The sequence below is a fragment of the Staurois parvus genome, unplaced genomic scaffold, assembly GCF_062004578.1.
Source record: "Staurois parvus isolate SC_StPar_1 unplaced genomic scaffold, SC_StPar_1.0 ptg000011l, whole genome shotgun sequence".
NCBI classification, from domain to species: domain Eukaryota; kingdom Metazoa; phylum Chordata; class Amphibia; order Anura; family Ranidae; genus Staurois; species Staurois parvus.
Window position 1 is genome coordinate 12350678 of NW_028317807.1, and position 22885 is coordinate 12373562.

A 22885-nucleotide genomic window follows, 5' to 3' on the forward strand; every position below is an offset into this window, starting at 1 on the left:
AACCAAAAACAACTGAAAATTTAGAAAAAAAAAATTCTTAGTTTTTGTTATAAAATTTTGTAAATAAGTAATTTTCTCCTTCACTGATGTGCGCCAATGAGGCTGCAGTGATGGGAACTGATAGGCTGCACTGATAGGTGGCACTGATAGACACTGATGAGGAGGCACTAGTAGGTGGCACTGATGGGCATTGACAGGCATCACTGATGGGCACTGAAAGGCAGAACTCATATGGCACTGTTAGGCGGTACTGGCTGGCACTGATTGACATTGTTAGGCGGCACTGATAGGCAGCACTGACGGGCACTGATAGTCGGCACTGATACGCACTGATAGGCAACACTGGCTGGCCGCACTGATATGTAGCACTGACTGGCACTGATAGGTGGCACTAAAAGACAGCTCAGATGGGCACTGATATGTGGCATTGATGTGCACTGGTAGGCACTGATATGTGGCATCGATGAGGCACTGATGGGCACAGGCAGGTGACATTGATGAGCACTGACAGCTGGCATTGATGGGCACTGACAGGTGGCACTGCTGGGGCTTCACTAATCATCATGGCACACTGATCATCAGTGCCCTGATCATCAGTGTACATGTCCTCTCTGAGGGATGCCGATTACCGGCTCTCCTCTCCTCTCGAGCTGTCAGCGTCACAGCTCGTGAGGAGAGAAATGCCGAAAACTGGCATTTCCCTATTTACATGTGATCAGCTGTGATTGGACACAGCTGATCACATGACCAAGCCGACACCTTCAGCTCTTTCCGCTGATTGGTGCTGCACGCTCCCAGAGCCGCACATGCGTGGTTAGAGTGGGAGGACGTCATATGACATCCTCCCAGAACAAGAGAACCGCCTTGCGCCCATCATTACCTTATTTGGCGGGCGGGAGGCGGTTAAAGATAGGGGTGATTTAATGATTGCCTTTCTTTTGAGAATAGGCATGGAAAGCCTGACCGAGATAAATATAGGTCTGTATCCTGTTGGGATAAAGTAGGTGACTGAAAGTAGGTGACTGCAAGTCGGCAGACTGTATAGTGAAGTATAGTATTCTTCGAAGCAGCAGGCAATGTCTTCAGGTTTATATACTAAGATGCCTTGGCTTTTATTGATCTGGCAAATGCTGTGCTTGGTTTATTGTAGTTATTCATAACATTACCTCTCGGTTCTTGTTTGCTGTGCTTTTAATTTGGTTAAACATTGATTGTTTAGTTGTGATCATATCTACTATAGTATTGTGGCTGTGGCCTGGGCACAATTTTCCTTTTGAATAGTTTTTAGTTCGATGATTTGGGACAGTAAGTCAGTTATCTTTTTGACCTTGCCTGCTTTAACAGATGCACCCTGTAAGACTTCATTATCTTGACTGGATTGTAACTTTAATTTAAAATGTACACTTCTGTCCTTCTAAAATAGGAGTGGTACTGCAGCCACAACCAAAGGGAGTCTGTCAATTCCTTAGAGGTGTACACTCATTAGCCACTTTATTAGATACACCTGTTAAATTGCTTGGTAACACAAATTGCTAATCAGCCAATCACATGGCATCAACTCAATGCATTTAGGTATCTAGACGTGGCAAAGACAACTTGCTGATGTTCAAACCGAGTATCACAATGGGGAAGATAGAAGATTTAAGTGCCTTTGAACGTGGGGTGATTGTTGGTGCCAGATGGACTAGTCTGAGTATTTCAAAAACTGCTGATCTACTAGGATTTTCACCCATAGCCATCTCTAGGGTTTACAAAGAATGGTCCGAAAAAGAGAAAATATCCAGTGAGCGGCAGTTTTGTGTGAAAATGCCTTGCTACTTCTGAGGTCAGAGGAGAATGGACAGACTGGTTCGAGATGATAAATAGGCAACATATGGTTGAACTGGATGGACATTGTCTTTTTTCAGTCAGACTAACTATGTAATATGTCAGTATGGACCAAAATCTTTCAGGAGTGTTTCCAACATCTTGTTGAATCTATGCCACAAAGCATTAAGGCAGTTCTGAAGGCAAAAGAGGATCCAGCCCAGTACTAGCAAGGTGTACCTAATGAAGTGGCCGGTGAGTGTATATGTCAGACACAGTCAAACAGCTAGTAAATTAGTGCAGCTGAGGTCAGTTTAACACAAGATGGAAGTGAATAAAAAGATGTGCAAACATGTAATGGTTATCCATTACAACCAGAGTTTTCATTTATTTGACCAATGAATACTGAGTGGCTACTATGGACACCAGTCCTCTCTACACCTCTTTACTTTGATCACGTTTTTGTAGATACTTTTGAGCAATGGTATTGTGTACATCATATGCCAGAGGTTTAATGATATTCTTCTTGTAGAACATGCCTTTTGAGAGCTTAGTATAGGATTTGATGATTTCATACTGACATAATAAGGATAACATTTGACTAATTCTGGATATGGATCCTGCATTGAAAATTTTGTGTAGAAGCAATACAGTGCTGTTTGGTAAAGGGGAAAAAAGGGAACATGATTTTGAAACTGAAAGTTCAGTTAAAAACAGGAAACTGAAGTTCAGTTAAAAAAGAAAAACACATTACCAACTCTATAGTTGTAATTTTAGGAACCAGTACGGTGTTTTAGGACTCTCATAATGGTCTAGTCAGCACATTTCCTACTTTATGGTTGCTTAACTTTTCCCGACAAGAGCTTTGCTCTTAAAGCTTCTTGCCCTCTGCTAGGTTGAACAGCTTGTCTCCTAGAGAAATAGCTGTTATTGTTAAGCACAAAGAGCCTGGAACATGTGATGGCTTGATCATCTCAGTCTAAACCACGAACTTTACTCAAAAATCTCTGTGCAAAGAAGTAACCCCTGTTACATATTACCCATAAAAGGAACTAATTATGTATTTTTTCCTCCATGTTCAAATTATTTAGTAATACTGAAATAATATAATATATCAAGGTAAATTAATACAAAAGATTTGCAGGCATGAATTTCGAGACCTATCGTGTACATGTTATATGTTAGATCTATTAAGCTGTTTTCCACCTACCTTATTTTACTCTAGATCACCATAAAAAATATTTTACAGCATGTTTTTCTGAAAATTACTTAAATGGGCAGATGGTAAAAATGCCTTGTTTTTTTGAAGACCACAGATGCATTTCCATGACTTTCCTCTTAGCCATTCAATTTAGCGAGTTATGTTCATTATTTGGTAGATAACAGCTGTAGTGCTTTTGCATTATTCTGTGTCAATATATTACAGAAATCACTGAGAGGACAATGTGCGAGCTCAGTTTAACAGCCCTCTCAGATATATAGTTATAAAAAATCATCTCTTCAGCACAGCAATGAATAGCCTAAAACTACTTCAAGTGATTAAACCTATGATCAATACTGGCCCATTACCATCAAGAGCCCTATTATGCTTTTCACCTGGAAATGTATATTGCCTGTGCCTTTAAAGTGTAGTTCAATATAAATATATAAATATATATATATATATATATATATATATATATATATATATATATATATATATATAATATATATATATACACACACACACACACTCTGTGTGCATAATTATTAGGACATTTTTTGAAGATTCATTGAGTGCTCTTGGTAAATCCAAAATGTGAATAAACCTCAAACCTGAATATTTAATAAAGTAAAAGTGAGGTTTTGGCTTTCTTGGGAGAATATCTATTTGTGCACAGTTATTGAGCAACTATTAGGCCCCTTTCACATGGGTGGTTAAATTTAGGCTTTTAGCTGCAGTTAGAGGAACTTTTTTACCGCAGCTACCTGCAGACAATGGCTCCATTCGCACACTGCATTTAGCAACGTTTTCATAACATGCTTTTTTTGCGTTTAGGAAAAATAAAGTTGACAGCGTCCAGTAGTGATGTACCGGCTATCTGTACATAAACGCAATTAATCACAGTACAAATAACAAATAAGTAAACAGTTGCTATAGAAAAGGCAAGAATTTACTACCGCAGCTAAACGCAGCTGCATGAAAACGCACGTAACTGCAGATAAACGCAATGTACAAACGCAAGTGATCTCTGTGCCAGGAATGTTGGAATCTCAAAATAAAAAAAAAACATGCATTTACAAGCAGCAGAACAACCGTCTGTGTGAAAGAGGCCTTAGTGTGCAGAATTATTATGCCACTAAATGAAAATCGAAAATTATCCCATTTCACTTATTTATTTGTATCTGTTAAAGTGAGAAAAAAAAATAATCAGTGACCAATATAGCCACCCTTCTTTTTAATAACAGTCATAAACCTTCCATTCATTCCTTCAGATGCTGTTCAGAGAGGTGTACTGTTTTCCTCCACCATAAATCTCCCATTTAGGAAGGACCCACAAGTTCTTAATAGGGTTTAGGTCAGGTAAGGAAGCGGGCCATGTCGCTAGCCATGCAGTGGAGTATTTTGATGCATGCGATGGAGCATTATCCTGCATAAATATCATGGTCTTCTTAAAAGGTGCAGATTTTTTCCTTGAAGAAAGTGTTTTCTAAAAACTGGCAGTAGGTTTGGTAGTTGATTTTGAGTCCAACCTGAAAAGATCCAACTAGCTCATCCTTATTAACCCCTTCACGCCTAAGGGTAAAACAAATCTAAATGCCTAAGCACAATTCTGCAACGTGGACATGTGTTAGTAAAACCGTACATATCATCACAACTCCTTTATACATCCAGGTGGATTATTCCACATTTTTTTCAGGACAAATTGGGCTTTCATTTGGTGGTAAATGGTAATGGATAGCTCCTAATTTTTTTTTATTCTCAAAGGAAAACTGACCCAAAATAGTAAAAAAAAAAAAGTTTTTTTTTTTATTTAGCTGTGTGTTTCTTGTTATGACCATAACCTACCTCCATAGAACAACCTAAAATAAATTCCCCAGCTATTGCCGATCGCAGCGATACCATATATGTATGTTATTTGTTGTTTGTACCCGTAGTACAGCCCAGAAACAATAGTGCGCATTTTGTTTGTCTTTTTTTTTTTTTTTTTTTACCTAAAACACACTGACACTGACATTAACGCTGACACTGGTACCATTTTTTTTTTTAAATCCTGACCTTGACCCAAACACTAACCCTGGTACTGAACTAGATCAAACCTTGATCTAGCCATTTTTTTTTATTTTTTCTTTTATTTTGTAATATTTATTTATTTATTTTTTTTTACAAACATTTTTTATATCTCTCGATGTAAGGAGTTAGAGTCCATTCATAGAGAGAGAAAAAACAAGGGGGCCGGGCTGCACAGTGACTGATCACTGTGATAGCCAATCAGAGGCTATCACAGCGATCACGTGCCCTGGAATCTGGAGTCCCATGTCCCGATCGTTAGAACGGGACCCGGGGCTCTCAGTGACACCGAGGTCTCTGTGCTGGGAGTACGCCGAGCGGCATGCTCCCAGCAGAAAGACAGGTACGCAAATATGCGGCCCCACGGAAAAAAGCCCAGTTCCGTGAGGCCGCATATTTGTGTGCCGTCGGTGTCAAGGGGTTAATACCGTCTCATACCAGTACCCCACCTCACACTTGCTGACGTGTAAGTCAGAGTGGAGCTTTGGGCCCGTTACTGATCCAGCCATGAGCCCAACCATCTTGTCCATCAAGAGTCACTCTCATGTCATCAGTCCATAAAACCTTCAGATATTTCTTGGCCCAGTCTTGATGTTTCAATTTTTGTGTCTTGTTCAGTGGTGGTCAGATTTCAGCCATCCTTACTTTGACCATGTCTCTGAGCACTGAACATCTTGTACTTCTGGGCACTGCAGGTAGGTTGCAGTTCTGGAATATGATAGCACTGGAGGATAATGGGTTCCTTGTAGCTTCAAGTTTGATTCTTCTCAAATCTACGGCAGTTAATTTTTCTCAACACATTTCTTGTGACTCTTGCAACAAAACGTTTGATGGTTCTGTGATCATGACCCAATCTCTTAGCAATTTCAATAATGCTGCATCCCTCTGAAAGACATTTCAGAGTCAGTTAAATCTCTTGATTGACCTTGATATAGGGTGTTGATCTCCTTAGGCTACACTCTCCCTCATTACACAAATACACATCACCTGATATGCTTAAATCCAATAAGCATTCAAGTTTATACAGCTTGGAGTTGGACAATATGCATAAAAATTATGATTTGGTAAAAGTACTTGCCTAATAACTGTGCACACAGTGTGTTTTTGTGTTTATGTGTATATATATATAGATGTGTTCTTTGGAGTGATGAATCATGCTTCTGTGTCTGGCAATCCAATGGACGTGTCTGGATTTTACAGTTGCCAGGAGAACGGTACTTGCCTGACTGCATTGTGCCAAGTGTAAAGTTTGGTGGAGGGGGATTATGGTGTGGGGTTGTTTTTTAGGGGTTGGGCTTAACCCCTTAGTTCCAGTGAAAAGAACACTTAAGGATTCAGCATACCAAGACACTTTGGACAGTTTCATACTTCCAACTTTGTGGGAACAGCTTGGGGATGGCCCCTTCCTGTTCCAACATGACTGCGCACCAGTGCACAAAGCGAGGTCCATAAAGACATAGATGAGCGAGTTTGGGGTGGAGGAACTTGAACGGCCTGCACAGAGTCCTGATCTCAACTTGATAGAGCACCTTTGGGTTGAATTAGAGTGGAGACTGTGAGACAGGCCTTCTCAACCTGCATCAGTGCCTGACATTAACAAATGTGCTTCTAAGAGAATGGTCAACCATTCCCATAGACACACTCCTAAACTGTGTTTACTGCTTTTCCAGAAGAGTTGGAGCTGTTTTAGTGGCAAAGGGTGGGCCAACTCAATATTGAACTCTGCAGATTAAGACTGGGATGCCATTAAAGTTCATGTGCGTGTAAAGGCAGGCATCCCAATACTTTTGGCTATATATAGTGTGTGTGTGTGTGTATGTGTGTATGTAAATATATATATAATGGTCTTGTAGCCAGTGTCTTTATTAGATAATATTGTATAAATATCAAAAATATGGAAGAAGTGCAAACAAAGATGGACTTTAGACAAAGACCCCCAAAAACTACTTGCCCATTTGCAGACTGATTTGAGAAGTAAAAAGTCATGTCTAGGCATCCAGGGTAGGGCTCTCATACGGTTCTGTAAGCTTCCAGCAGCCGCAGAGTCTCCCAAGTGATAGTGACAGACTAGCAGGAAGCTGCCGACCGCCGCCATCATGGAGCAAAAGATGGCATAGAGCCAGAAGTGATGTCAGTGGAAGAGCGCGATTCTGTGGATGAGGGCGGTGATGCATTTTGAAGCTTCTGCTTCTTCCGCAGACCTGATTGGCTCAGGGGTGACTATCTTATACTGGCTTCTGGTAAGGTGCAACCAAAGAGGACAACCCCCTATTGGAAATTGCCAATTAAAGGGGAGCTCAAACTACCCACATGGATGTGCATAATCTAGAGCTCCCAGATAATTAGAAATTGCCAATTAAAAGGGAACTCTGACTACCAAAGAAAACATGAATAATCTAGAGCCCCCAGACATAGTATTAATACAAATAAACAAATGGACAAAGGAAGTTTAAAAAAGTATAAAAATGGATGAAAACTTTATTGTAAAATTAATAAATAATGGTAAGAAGTCTTTGACATTCAGAAAATAAAATGAGCATTTACAAACGTGGGTATAATACCCCAAACCTTAAGACCTTTGGAGGGTTTTTTGTGAAAATCTGAGAAATGTCATGGCACTCTGAAGAAGAAGGTATAAAAAAACAGTGTGCCATGACATTTTTCAGATTTTCACAAAAAATCCTCCAAAGATCTTAAAGTTTGTTGTGGCTCCATTGTTGACAGAGAGGAGCAAATAAGGATGTACTCAGTTGCCCAATGTCCTCTTTATCAACCTATAACATTATTGGTTGTTAGAATGCCAGCAGCTGGCCTGCAAAGTGCCCAAAGTAATAATGTTGCACAATTATAACCTGTGGTTTTTTTGTGTAACAAAAAAGGCAAGCATGATCCACCTGCCAGCTTGTTGACAATTTTTGGTCAAGTTGAGGCAAATTTTAGGCATTGTGCAAAGACACCCCTGAAGAACCAGGAAGGCATCCTGCTTGAAAAAGGCTGGTTAAACTTACAGTCTCAGTAGCTTGGCAGATGGTGACTTAATCCAAATGGCATCTTGCAGATCGTAGACTGTCTTAATCCAAAACTTGTGCAGATCATAACAGATGAACATCAGACAGGAAAAAAAATCTAGCTCCAAAAGAATACAGTACATATGGTGAATGAGGATAAAGCATAAAGAAGGGTGGGACTAACTACATAGCGGTAGAGAAAAAAAATTATTAAATGCAGACAGACCATGTATGTGGAATATGATAGTAATTAAGTTGCAGATTCCCCAGCAGCTACATAAAACGTTATGTAGGAAAGTGAGCAGTAGGGCAGATCGCTGCCATCATAGAGAGTAATTAAGCATTCCCAGTAGAAGAGAGGGATATGATCTAGAAGATGTGTATGTTTGTGTGTGGTGATGGGGGTGTTAGGGAATTGACACTTCTTGAAGAAGTAAAATTTACTAGCAAATTCAAGGGTAATTGCAAGTGAATACAAAATGTTTTTGGAAAGGAAACATGCTACAAAAAACATTTATAATACTTTTTTTGCTTTCACCTGCAGTTTTTACATATGTGACAGAGTCTCCTTAAAGGCAATTTCAAGATCACTGAACGTGTCCTTACTTAAAGTATACGTGAACCCTCATCTTGTAAAACAACACATTGAGTGTAAAATTGAAATGAAAGGCAAAACATTTGTGTATATTGTGATCTGGGGGATGTTACGCTTTCATGGTAGATGCATTTTTTTAAGCGAGTTTATGTCAATCTAAATCTATTTTAAGGGTCTGGTTCTTCTCTAGCAAAACACATATGACAAAAAAAAGCCGATCTACCTGGCACTTTAGTCAGCAGCACAGTTGTTCACTCTAGTCAGGAAAGATGAGGGGGGTGTATCAGTGCAAACACTGCTGGAAGTCCTGGGTAATCTTGGTATGGGGTAATGGTGGTAGCTATGGCTGTTATGTGAAGAGCGTAGGAATCCATGTAGCACTGAGGGCAAAGCTTCCAAATAGGCTGTAGCAGACTCTGTAGATGAGAGGAGAGAAGTGCCTCTAAGTGCAATATATCTCTTTATTAAAGTATATATGTGTAGGAACACTCACATAGATAAGGTAATTGTAAGCATAAAAACCGTGGTTGAATAGTAGAGTGGTATCCAGGGTGAAGAGCCGTCATCTTTTGTGGTATGGAGAGGTCAGCTTGCCGCTGGAGCAGCGTGGTAGCTGGAGGGGAACAGCAGCTGCTTGAAAAATGAGCGCACTTCTGCCTTCCACGGCCAGCGCATGCTCTGAAAAGCATCGCAGTGCACCTTGGATATCTGATGTCATCACGGCCACGCCGTCGCTGCGTTCCAGCGTGCGTTCCACCTGGCTCTGAGGGAGGACTTGCACGCCGGCCGGCCTAACTGCTGTTCTCCTCCAGCTACCATGCTGCTCCAGCGGCAAGCTGACCTCTCCATACCTCAAAAGATGACGGCTCTTCACCCTGGATACCACCCTACTGTTTAACCATGGTTTTTATGCTTACAATTACCTTATCTATGTAAGTGTTTACTCTAGTCATCCTGACCTCGAGCTCCTTAGACTTACTCAGTCTGCTCTTGCAGTACCTTACTGCCCAGGCCCCATTCCTGGCCTAGCGGAATAGGATTCTCCAAGCACCTCAGACTCTCACTTCACAGGAACAAAGGACTCCCTCCAGCCCCCTTTGTGGACTCACTCCAGCCCCCTTTGTGGACTCACTATTCATCTCATCTTACTTGGTCTCTCCAGACATGCGTAGCTGTCCTGACTCTCCCTGTCCTATGTGCAATAAGCTCCCCCCAACAATAGGGTCTTGTCTCCTGAGCAATTCCACCCCTCCTGGCTGGAGCACACCACTATCTTCACACGCTGGCTCTCTCTCCAAATGACAGCAACTGCCCTGAGCTATGCTCAGATCTGGCTTATAACAATTCTGTACATCTGTGCACTCACACAAGTTTCCAGCAACTAATAAAGCCTGCACACAGGATTGAAAGTTCCTTGCCCCTCAAGGCACTTCACTTTCAAACTCCAGGCCATGATCCAGGATTACAAAACCCAAAGAAAACTTACAGCGTTTTCTCCATTCATAATAAACATTCCAGAGCCTCTCAAACTGTACCTTTTGAGAATCCTGTGTCCTTTTAACATAAATTTACTAAACTCTCACTGTGGCAGGGCCTCACACTGTCACAATATATACAGTATATGTAAAGCGTAAATACTTTTTCTCCCTTTTAGTATAAGTGACCACATACTTTCTGTTCTTAGTTGCATAAAGAGCTTTTAGAGCTGGGGAAGGAGAAACAGCATTACACTGAACTTCCCAGGGAATGACTGTGAGGGGGGGGGGGTTGTCAGCAGAAGTCTCATCATTAAAGGAGAGCAGGCAGAGTTCTCACCACAGCTAGAAAAATGACCTGTTTGCATAATTTTGTAATAGAAACAAAGAAAAACTTTTTTTTTCTTTTCTAATTTTTTGCTCTTTTTTTGTTTATAGCGAAAAAAATAAAACACCCAGTGGCAATTAAATTCCACCAAAATATAGCTCTATTTGTGTTAAAAAAATTATAACATTTTCCTATGGGTACAATGTTGCCTGACCACACAATTGTCATTCAAAGCACTGAAAGCTGAAAATTGGCCTGGGCATGAAGGGAGTATAAGTGCCCAGTAGGCAAGTGGTTAATGCCATGTTAAATAATTAACCTCTTCACCATTCTGGATTACTTTACTGTGCGACCCTGTGGTGGAGGTGCACAGCCTTTACAGCTAAATCATTCCCATCAAGAAGAGGAGATGGAGGTAATAATGCTTTGCAGTGCTGGGCAGGGCCACACAGTGAATATGCATAGAACTATGAGGAAGGTAAGAATTTAACATTCCAGGCTGCATTCAGAAGGGTTAGGAACTTAAGTAAAGGGTTTTTTTTAACAACTGTGGAGTGGTCTAAGGCTAGGTTCACATCTCCGCGTTCCTGCGAGCCCCGTTTTGCACAGGTTCGAGAACCCATTCATCTGAATGGACTCCCGTGCCCTGGGACACACAAGGAAAAAGTCCCTGCACTTCTTTGGAAAACACAGCCCGCATGGGAACCTCGGTTCCCAGTACGGTTGCGATATCCAGTGCGAGCGGTGTGCCATTTGAATTAATGGCACCCGCCCGCGGATCCGCATTCCTCTGTGTGGGTGGTGCGGCTGCACGGATTTTTGTGCGGATCTGCAGTGGCATCACCCGCACATATGTGAACAAGGGGTAAAAGAAAAGAGTTTAATATGCTTGTCAAAGTTCATTGTATCAGGAAAGTATGGATAAGGTAAATCATACCTAGTTTTGAGTGATTCATCATCCATTAAAGTGTTACTAAACCCAGGACCCTGCATTCACTATATCTGGTCTCCCACAGTACACAAACGTGGAAATGCAATTATCCCCTACAGTCCAGCTTCTGTCCCCTACACTCCACCGAAACCGCCTTACTCAAACTCTCCAACGACCTGCTAACCGCCAAAGCTAATGGCCACTATTCAGTGCTCCTACTCCTTGACCTCTCTGCGGCCTTCGACACAGTCGACTACCCCCTCCTCCTCAAAAAACTATACTCCCTCGGCCTCAGAGATTCTGCTCTCTCCTGGCTCTCATCCCACCTGTTACAACCTTCAGCGTTACCTATAATGCTACCACCTCCCCCTCACTCCCCCTCTCTGTTGGGGTCCCTCAAGGCTCTGTCCTTGGGCCCCTTCTCTTCTCCATCTACACCTCCTCCCTTGGCCAACTCATACACTCCCACGGCTTCAACTACCACCTCTATGCCGACGACACACAAATCTATCTCTCAACCCCCCACCTCACCCCCTCGTTCTCTGCCCGAATCACACACCTACTGAGCGACATATGGGGCTGGATGTCGCTCCACTTCCTTAATCTGAACCTCTCCAAAACCGAGTCTTTTGTCTTCCCCCCAGCCCAGACACCACCCCCCATTGACTTCTCCATCACATCCAACAACGCCACCTTCAAACCCGCCCCGCAGGCCAGAGTACTTGGTGTCATTCTGGACTCCAACCTATCCTTCCAGCCCCAAGTCCAATCTTTAACTAACTCATGCAGACTCCACCTCCACAACATTGCCAAAATACGCACGTTCCTAACCCCAGAAACCATTAAACAGCTCATCCACTCCCTCATCATATCACGACTCGACTACTGCAACTCCCTCCTCACTGGCCTGCCTCGCCTCTGGCTATCCCCACTTCAGTCGATCCTGAATACGGCTGCCAGACTCATTCACCTTTCCAACCGCTCCATTTCCGCCACCCCCCTCTGCCAATCCCTCCACTGGCTTCCGATTGCACAACGAATCAAATTCAAAATCCTAACAATGACGTACAAAGCTGTCCACCATACTGCCCCGAACTACATCACTGACCTAATATCCAAGTACCGCCCAGCACGCACACTCCGCTCCTCACAAGACCTCCTTCTCTCTAGTTCCCTGGTCTCCTCCTCCCATGCCCGCCTCCAAGACTTTTCCAGGGTGTCACCCATCCTCTGGAACTCCCTGCCCCAACCCATCAGATTATCACCTACTCTCCTCTCCTTTAGGCACACCCTGAAAACCCATCTCTTCAGGGAAGCCTACCCCACCCCCTGCTAACTTGCTGACCTCCTCCACTCTTCCTACCACTCCATCCCCCACAGCTATCTCCTCCTGTACCACTATCCCCTCCCTCCTAGATTGTAAGCTCGAAAGAGCAGGGCCCTCAATCCCCTCATGTTTTGCATTGTATTGGTATTGTTCTGTCACATGTTCTGTCCCCCTTTGTAATGTACAGCGCTGAGTGAACTATTGGAGCTTTATAAATACTGTATAATAATAATTTTAGTAAATGTAAACTGCTAAATACCTTTTCTCATCAGCAATATATAGCAGTCTTGTGAGTTCTGTCAGTATCCAGCTGAGCACTGGTTAAAGCTTGTAGGAGGAGTTTTCATTCTTATTTCACTGCCCTATGAGATTGCATAACCCCTGACCCTCTGTCTGGACAGTGCTGATTAGCTCTGTGCTGATCCCATACACTCTCCCAAGAAAAAGAAAAAAAAAAATATCTAGCAGTACACACCAAACTGAGCATACACAAAGTGTCCCCGAGGCTGTGTTCTATCAGAGATGAAATGGGGAACGTGGAAGAAGGGGAGGATCAGAGAATACAGGATCAAACATCCTTTTTACACAATGAAAATGATTAACCCCTTAAGCTCCATAGTGAGTAGAACAAGCATGCTTTACTGCATATACAGACTGATTTTACTGTTGTGGGTTTAGTAACACTTTAAATGGCCTCTCCCTTATCTTTCTAATTGTTCTTGTAGGCCAAGGACACCATCCATTTTGGTGATGGGCACAAAGAAACATTTTTCATGGTAATGGGGCTAGAACTTGACAAAAGCAGACCGTGCTGAAGTTTTCTTTTAATAAAGGACCTTATCTATGGAAAGTCCTCGCTGCCTAGGCAGCAGAGTTTCTAAAGCATTAGTTTAATACTTTTTTTTTATCAAAGCTTCTAAGAATAACATTATGTTCATATATTTGTGATAGAATTCGTATTATATACTGTAGGTAAATGGAACTGTTAATTTTAAATCTTTGGTTATGGGAAAAGCCTACTAAATGTAGCATATGTGAGATATTTATATCTGTATATATTCTGATTGTGAACATTTAATGTGGTATTGAACCGCAAAACAACAATGTATTATATTGCAGCTTACCAATCATTTGGTGGGGGGGTCTGCATTACTTTTCTTTTTGTTCCTCTGTTTTCTCCTGGTTCAGTAGCAAACGTCCTGTATTAGCCCTGGTCCACATATATGCGGCCGTGCGGGCCTTGTTTTGCACGGGCACTAGAGCCCATTCATTTTTGCCCCAGGACACGCAGGGAAGAAGTCGCTGCACTTCATTGGAAACCGCAGCCCGCACGGGAACCTCTGTTCCCAGTGCAGTTGCGATTTCCAGTACGGGCGGCATGCCATTACAATTAATGGCACCCACCCGCGGGTTCGCATTTTTCTGTGTGGGTGGTGCAGCTGCACGGATTTTTGTGCGGATCTGCAGAGTTCATATGTGAACCTAGCCTAAGAGTGCCTTCACTCTAGATAAGCGGTTCCCAACCTGTGGGGGTCGAACAACCCTTTCACAGGGGTCGCCTAAGAAAAAACACATATTTCCGATGGACTTAAGAACCGAGACTCCGCTCCTCTAGCCGTCTCCAGGCGGGTCCGCCCACATGCAGAAATGCCCACATACGAGTACCCGACGTGATGACATCATCACGCCAACCCCATCACATACACCCAGTACAAATACAGGTGTATGTGACAGGGTTGACACCATAATGTACTTATGTGGACCAGTCACACATGTGTAAAGAGCAGCTACTGTGTAGAAAGCAGCTACTGTGTTGAAAGCAGCAGTAATGCTTTAATTATGTTCAATTTGTAACAATGAAAATACATCCTGCATATCAGATATTTACATTACGATTCATAATAGTAGCAAAATTACAGTTATGAAGTAGCAACAAAAATCATTTTATGCTTGGGGGTCACCACAACATGAGGAACTGTATTAAAGGGTCGCGGCATTAGGAAGGTTGAGAACCACTGCTCTAGATGAAGGGGCACAGGGTCACCTCAGATGTACTAGTGGATTTAAATACACTAACAAATTGGAATCAAACACCAGCTAACACTTTATAAGCAGTTACATCAAACAGTTTTTTTACTTTTGAATTAGAGTCAGGGGCGGACTGACCATTCGGGCACTGCCCGAGGGCCCAGGATCACTATAGGGCCCCATGAGAGGCTCAGTCCGTCCTCTGAATATGCTGCTGCTGAAAGGAGGAAAAAAGGAGGTGTTGCAACAGGGCAGTACCGCGGAAGGCACTTCAGACACCTTTCCTCGGAGTTTCCTCAGAGGGTCGGGTCCCACATCCCTGCCACAGGACGGGCGGTCAGAGAAGAGAGCGGAGTCATCGTTGTGCTTACCTGCCCTGTATCCTGCAGCAGGTCAGTGTGTAATCCCCCGACCCCCAGTGACACTGACAGCGCTGCAGCTTAACCGCCTCCCGCCTGGCATATAAGGAAATGACAGGCAGGCGGCGGTTCTCTTGTTCTGGGAGGACATCATATGACGTCCTCCCGCCAACGATCGGTGGTGCACTGTGTCCCTGGGACACAGCAGATCACTGATCAGTGGAAAGAGCCGAAGATGTCGACTCGGTCATGTGATCAGCTGTGTCCAATCACAGCTGATCGCATGTAAATAAGGAAATGCCGGTTATCAGCATTCCTCTCCTCACCAGCTGTCAGCTGGTGAGGAGAGGAGAGCCGGTAATCGGCATTCCTCAGAGGGGACATGTACACTGATTATCAGGGCACTGATCAGTGCCCTGATGATCAGTGTAGCCCCATCAGTGCCACCTGTCAGTGTCCATTAATGTCACCTGTCAGTGTCCGTCAATACCACCTGTCAGTGCCAATCAATGCACATCAATGCTACATATCATTGCTAATCAATGCCACATATCAGTGCCTACCAGTGCACATAAATGCCACATATCAGTGCCCATCTGAGCTGCCTATCAGTGCTAGTCAGTGCCGCCTATGAGTGCTGCCAATCAGTGCCGCCTATCAGTGCCACCTAACAGTGCCAGTCAGTGCTGCCTATCCGTGCCGCCTTTCAGTGCCCATCAGTGATGTCTGTCAATGCCCATCAGTGCCACCTACCAGTGCATCCTCATCAGTGCCGCCTATCAATGCTCATCAGTGCCACCTTATCAGTGCCCATCACTGCAGCCTCATTAGCGCACATCAGTGAAGGAGAAAAATTATTCATTTACAAAATTTTATAACAGAAACTAAGAGTTTCACCCAGTGTACAGATATCAGTGTTATATATAGGGAATAACATGCAATGTACAGATATCATTGGTATATACAGTGGCTTGAAAAAGTCTTCCTCACGACTGAAATGCCCCCCATGTTGTCATGTTACAATGTATTCCCCCCCTGAAATGTCCCCCATGTTACAATGTATTCCCCCCCTGAAATGTTCCCCATGTTTTCATGTTACAATGTTTTTATTGGGATTGGATGTGATAGACCAACACAAAGTGGCACATAATTGTGAAGTGGAAGGAAAATGAGAAATGGTTCCAACATTTGTGACCACTAAATCTGTGAAAAGTGTGGTGTGCATTTGTATTCGGCCCCCTGGAGTCAGTATTTTGTAGGACCCCCTTTGGCTGTAATTCCATCTGCAAGTCTTTTTGGGGATGTCTCTCCCAGCTTTGCACATCTACAGAGGGACATTTCTGCCCATTCTTCTTTGCCAAATCACTCAATTTCTGGTATTGGATGCAGAGCGTCTGTGAACAGCAATTTTCAGGTCTGGTCATAGATTCTCCATTGGATTTCGGTCTGGACTGTGACTGGGCCATTCTAACACATGAATATGCTTTGTTTAGAAAGTTTGGAGACCCCAAATTTTGATCAAAGGGCCAGTTTACTGTCCTTCAGGTTTTTGGGGGCCAGACTATGGTCTTTGGGATCAGAAATTGTCCTGGCATCAGTGGGAGTAAACCATGCATGTTTAGTATTAGGGAGAGGAATAGCATCCCAGCTTTGGTGTCAATAGGAGGAATAGCGCCCCATCATTGGTATCAGTGGAAGGAATAATGCCCCATCATTGGTATCAGTGGGATGAATAGTGCCTTATCATTCATGTCAGTGAAAGGAATAATGTCCTATCATTGGTGTCAGTGGGAAGAATAGTGCCACATCATTGGCGTCGGTGGGAGGAATAGTGCCCTATCATTGATGTCAGTGGGAGGAATAGTGCCCCATCATTGATGTCAGTGGGAGGAATAGTGCCCTATCATTGGTGTCAGTGGGAGGAATAGTGCCCTACATTGGTGTCAGTGGAAGGGATAGGAAAAATTCATTAAAACCTTAATTTTGAAAAGTACCATTGTTGCGCTCTTTAATGTAAGTTTTTTTTTTTTCTTTATTTTATGTAATAAACATTTATTTTGAACATGCTGTAGAGAAATTCTGTGACAAACGCATGTATTGCGGGCAGTGTAATATGTAGGTGGGGCTTTGTGTGGGTGCAGCTTGAGTGGGCAGGGACACGGGGCCCCATGATCTCCTATTGCCCGGGAGCCCCATGAGTTGTCAGTTCGCCCCTGATTAGGGTATTATATGAATAAATAAAAGCTGATATTTGTAAGCACCTCTGCTAGTGGTAAATGGTTTGTCTCATCCCTGAAACTGATAAATTCTGCTGGAGAGCTTGTTCTTTTATAAAACAACAGGCTTCCTGGCTGAATCACCAGATGAAAATAGAACTAAATCATAAAAAGAACAAAGGTAGGTTTCATATCTAATAGTTGGTAAGCTGCAATGTAACAGATGTTTGCTTTTGGGTTTAATACTGCTTTAAAAGCTTAAATTATAACTCAACTAACAATATTTTCAGACTAATGAAATGTTTAAGGGCCTGTTTGATTCACTTATCTGTGGCATATACAATAACTATAAATCATCTAAGAAAGAAATTCTGGAAACTGAATGGTGCCGTCATTAATCAGGGTGTAAATAGTGGCATCAGCCTAATGGTATTCATTTTATTATATCACAGTAAATAGCTTGTATATGCTAACATTTAGTTACACTAAAGGAAGAGATCCAGTGCAAAGTACTCTGTATCAATTCTTTTGTTACTGTTCCATCTAGAAATTTACATTTTCCAGTTACAGACATCTCAGAAGTGACCTCTTCAGACACGATGTCTTTTATGGATTTTGGTAGTATTTACATTAGAGTCATAGAGGCCTGAGTAAAGTACATTAAAGCTAATGCATCACCTGCTGTCAGTAGGTTTTGGTGTTTAGGACAAGCCTTCCCAATAAGGCAAAATGGATAAAAACAGATAATGTATTGCTTATTGGCAGATACTGTCATTCTCATTTCCAGTACTTTTAGTTTATTGCTTACAAAGGTCTCTCTGGCACACAAAGACTTTTGATGAGAGGAAAGAGAGTATTAAATAGCATTATAATTTTTTTTAAAGTTAAGTCAATAAGTGTTTACTGTGGACTGAAACTTGAAACAGGGTGGATTGCATCTATGGGGTAGACTCCCCAAAAAGCCACTGGTACATTTTTAAAGATTGTTCATAGTTTTTTCAAGTATTGTTACATTACAAACCATTTCCCCACTGTGACATTATTTAAAAAAAGGTAGTAGTTTTTTGTTTCAGGAGTGCTGTTTTAAAATTACTCCAGAAATAGCTTGCAAGTGGGGATGGCTCCTTGCATATACACTGCACTAAGCTGATCATATGATCTCCAACCTGTCTCTTCAGTGACCCTTCATCTACACGTTAACCCAGTTATCGCCATCTTGCTTATCTTGCACGTTAACCCAGTCATCGCCATCCCACCACTGTATGTGACTTGCATGCAGTATTACCTAGTGCACCAGGTACTCCTTGTTTTATCCCCCATCAATACCAGCATGTTTCTTTATAAAAAAAAAAAAAGTGGCAAAAAATGTGATTACCTTTGAAAAAAAATATGTAATTTGTGGAAGGAGGGTAGGGGTCCTATTGACTTATTCAGCGTTGTCTTTCATACAGATCACCTTACGTTCTCATCATGCATATTCTGATATGTTGCAAAATTCCTCATTAACTCAATGACTGCAGGCTGCTCAGACCCTGAATCAGCAAAGCAACCTTAAACTATACCATTTCCACCACCAGGCTTCATAGTTGGTATGAGGTTCTTATCCTGGAATGCTATTTTCAGTTTGTGCCAAGCATGCTTACTGTTACTATGACCGAACACTTCTACGCTTGATTCATCAGTCCATAGCACATTGCTCCAATGGGCATAGTCTTTTCCTACATGTTTTAAAGAAAAATGTAGTCTTGTTTTACACCCCGGTCACATCAGGTGTGATGGGTGTAACTTGCAAATCGTATGCCAAGTTACACCCTATTGTATGCAATTAGAGTGGTCAAATTGGTGCGGTTCAACTTGGTCAGAGCCGCATCGATTTCTAAAGTAGTACATGTACTACATTTAGTGCGATTTGCATAGACATCTGTGTCAGATATCTTGCAAATCACACCTGAAATCGGCATCTCACCGACTTTGAACTCGTGTGACTTTACTTTTAAGTAGCACAGTTTCAAAGTCAGGCTTGATGTGACCGGGGTGTTAATTTTTTTTTTTTTTTTGTGGCAAAGTTTTTTTTCCTGGCATACCTCCCAACATGAAAGTTAAATTGGCTCAATCTCTTTGTATTTGTCGATGCATACACTTTTACAGCAACTGTTGCAAAAGTTACCTACAGATACTACAAATAAATTTTGCAGTTCTTGGAAGCTTCTTATAGGGCTCGTTCACACTTGACTGTTTTACCAACGCTTGCCAAATGCCCCTATAGCGTTTGGCAAGTGTTAGTCTGGCGTTTGCGGAGCGTTTTTTAATGCTCGGCAAACGCCACATGGCCGGTTTAGCCGCGGTTGCTAGGTGTTTGCTGAGCGTTAAAAACGCCTATAATAAAGTTTAAATGGTGTTACCGCTCTGCAAACACCCCGCAACCGCGTCGCAATCGCACCGCAAATGCCGGCCGGGCGTTTGCGAAGCGGCACCATATACTAGAATAGGAGGCTTCAGCGCCTCCTGACTCGACCAGAGGGTTCCGTTTTGCCACGATGCTAATGCTTCCGTTAGAACAGCACCATGTGTTGCAATGTGCAGAATTGTCCAATGCGTTTGGGAAGCTGTAAAAACGCTTCCCAAACACCTGTCTGCCGCCTGCACACAACGCTAGGGTGAATGTAGCCTTACTCTGTCAGTTAGCTTTTGGGCTGAATTTGCTGGGCCAACCATTCCTGGAAAAATTAAGATTAGGCTGAAATCTACACCAATTGTAGAGTATTTTTACTTCCATATTATGGAATGATTGCTTTAAAAATACATATTTTTTAAATTCATTGTACGACTCCTAGGTATCAAAAAGTATATTTCTGAGAGCTTTAGAGGGCTCATTTGATCCTGGTATGATGACACCACATCATTAGCAAAGAACATCAGACTCTAGGGGGTTTATTTACTAAAGCTGGAGAGTCCAAAATCAGACTCCCTTCTGCATAGAAACCAATCAGCCTCCAGGTTTCATTGCCAAAGCTTCATTGAACAAGCTGAGGTTAGAGGCTGACTGGTTTCTATGCAGAAGGGAGTCTGATTTTGGACTCTCCAGCTTTAGTAAATAAACCCCTAGGTGTCTGAGTTTTAAATTAGACAGATTCCACATGCATGCTCTCTAAGTATAGGTTCACACCTATGCGTTTCCATTGCGTTTTGCAGAAACGCACAGCAGTCCATTTAACAATGCATTTTTTGGAAAGGGTCAGGGACGTTTTTGATTCAATAGACTTCAATGGAGATGCTGCAGAAATGCATGTAGTGAGTTTCTTATGCATTTTTCACACGTTTTTAATGCGTTTTAATCTGCCCAGCAACAAGTTGGAAAAAAATGCATCAACGTGTCAAAAATGAATGTGCAAAAATGCAAAACACACCGCAAAAAGCACTGCAGAAACAGATCAAACGCAAACTGCATAGGCGTGAACCTAGCCTAAAGAAGGTTCTAATCATTGGCACCCATTCTGGAATACTTGCTTCTAATTTTATGGATTTGAATTCTAGTAAATGTAGTGCAGCACTTCCTTTCTCCACATTAATAATCTGCATGTTCCTTAAATTAGATTATAAATATAAATACACAATGTCATTTTTATGTGTCGTTTGTTCATATAAATGTCACCTTTTTCAGTAGGCATTGTTTCAGTTAAGACCTAATGTTCACCTGATCAATTTTGTTAAAAAAAGACAACCATTTCCATGGGGGCATATTTACCTTTTCACATGAATGCTGAAAAAGTAGTTTATGGCTTAATGACTGTGAAAAATTATAATTGTATTGGGTCCATTTCATTATAAAAGGCTTCTAAGCTTATCTAATACAAATTCAATTTTAAAGTATTATTTTTATGTTTAACTCCTGTACTGGAAGATGTGTTTAAGCTAAACTACATAGTTTACTAATTTGACTTTTTTGCCAAGTATCTTTAGCAGTATTGTTTTAATAGACTTCTCACATTTTAGGATGCATCCTCCATATCTACAGATGGCCAGAAAGAGCTGAGCTGGCATGACAACCATATGAAATCACAGAAGGCCAGATTTAAGTTCAGGTAATATTTATAGATTCTCTTCTTGTCTGGTGAATGTATATTGGGTTATGTTGTTCTTTAAATTCATTTAAAAAGAGAAACTCCTCAGAACTGATATTTGCCCCTCTGCCAAAGGGTAAAAGGCATCTTCCCTGATGATAATTTCTACCAGTGATATGGCAGTTTAACACAGCACCAGATCATGCATTCATCTTCTCATCATCTCACCTCTGCTTCTTCACAGACACAATCATTTAACCTCTAACCTCTACCTTTCTATCTTTCTGTCTGCAACTGTCATCATGCAGTCTTCTTTATTATCACTAATAGTGCAGTCATTTTAAAAGGTAATCAAAGCCAAAGCTTTTATTTTAGTTTTGGCTAGAGTGATGAGGCATAAGAACACCTAATGGGTTTTTATTGTTGACTTTCCCTGATAGAGAGATATACTCTCTCAATTTGTCTGTGACAATTGTCAATAGTATTGAAAGTGATAGAGAAACCAACATTTGAGTTGCCATCTGAAAAGGAATAGAAAAGACATTTTCTGACTGATGATCAGTATAGATCTCATTGTCGCTAGCAGTGATCATTATAGATCTCCATGTCCCCAGCAGTGACCTCTACAAATTTAAATGACTCCAGCAGTGACCAGACATTGTCACAAACCCAGCAGTATCAGGCTCTCTACTATATCTGTGAAACACACTGACTTGTACCGAGTGCTTTCGGCAGCAAAGGTGGCAGGACAGGTTGTTCAGCCTTGTTCCTCACCCTCTTGTATTTTAACTGTACTGTCTTAATTTATATTGTAAAGTGCTACACTAACTGTTGGCACTATAAAAATCTTGAATAACAATTATATGTCTCAGTGGCTTCTCATTCCAATCTTCCTTTTATTACTCACTTTTTTTCAGTTGTTATTAGGTGTAATGGAGGATTGGTTGTAGTTCAAAATAGAAAATAATTTGAGGCAGCAAGTTTGGGTAACTTCAAGATGTAACTAATGTTTAAGGGCATTGTACACATAGACTGTGAGTAGAGGGCAACAAATGAGACCATGAAACTACATGATCAATGTACATCTTAAAGTGTTGCTAAACTCACAACAGTAAAATCAGTCTGTATGTGCAGTAAAGCATGCTTGATATACTCACTGTGATCGTAAGGGGTTAATCCTCTGCATTGTGTAAAAATACAGTTTGATGCTGACTTCACTGATCCTCCCCTTCTTCCAGTGTCCCCCTCTTATCTCTTGCTAAGACATACCGTGTGAAGACACTCTGCACATGCTCAGTTTGATGTGTATTGTCAGAGAGGTTTTTTTTTGGGGGGGGGGGAGTGCATGTGAGCAGCACAAGGCCAATCAACATTGTCCAAACAGAGGTCAGGGGTTCTGCATCCTCCTAGAGCAGAATGAGAACTCCTACAAGCTTTAACCAGTTCTTGGCTGGACACTGATAGAAGTGACAAGACTGCT

At 41.9% G+C, this 22885-nt stretch overlaps 1 protein-coding gene across 4 annotated transcripts in view; it reads left to right on the top strand.

Moving 5' to 3' along the window:
• Nucleotides 1–22885, top strand: part of PARD3B (par-3 family cell polarity regulator beta) — a 1797179-nt gene that overhangs the window by 434284 nt on the left and 1340010 nt on the right. For all 4 annotated transcript variants that reach the window (XM_089670923.1, XM_089670934.1, XM_089670945.1 and 1 more), the window contains exon 5: nucleotides 21338–21426. In XM_089670923.1, coding sequence (XP_089527049.1) covers nucleotides 21338–21426 — 89 coding nt within the window. The remainder of the gene's footprint in view (nucleotides 1–21337; nucleotides 21427–22885) is intronic.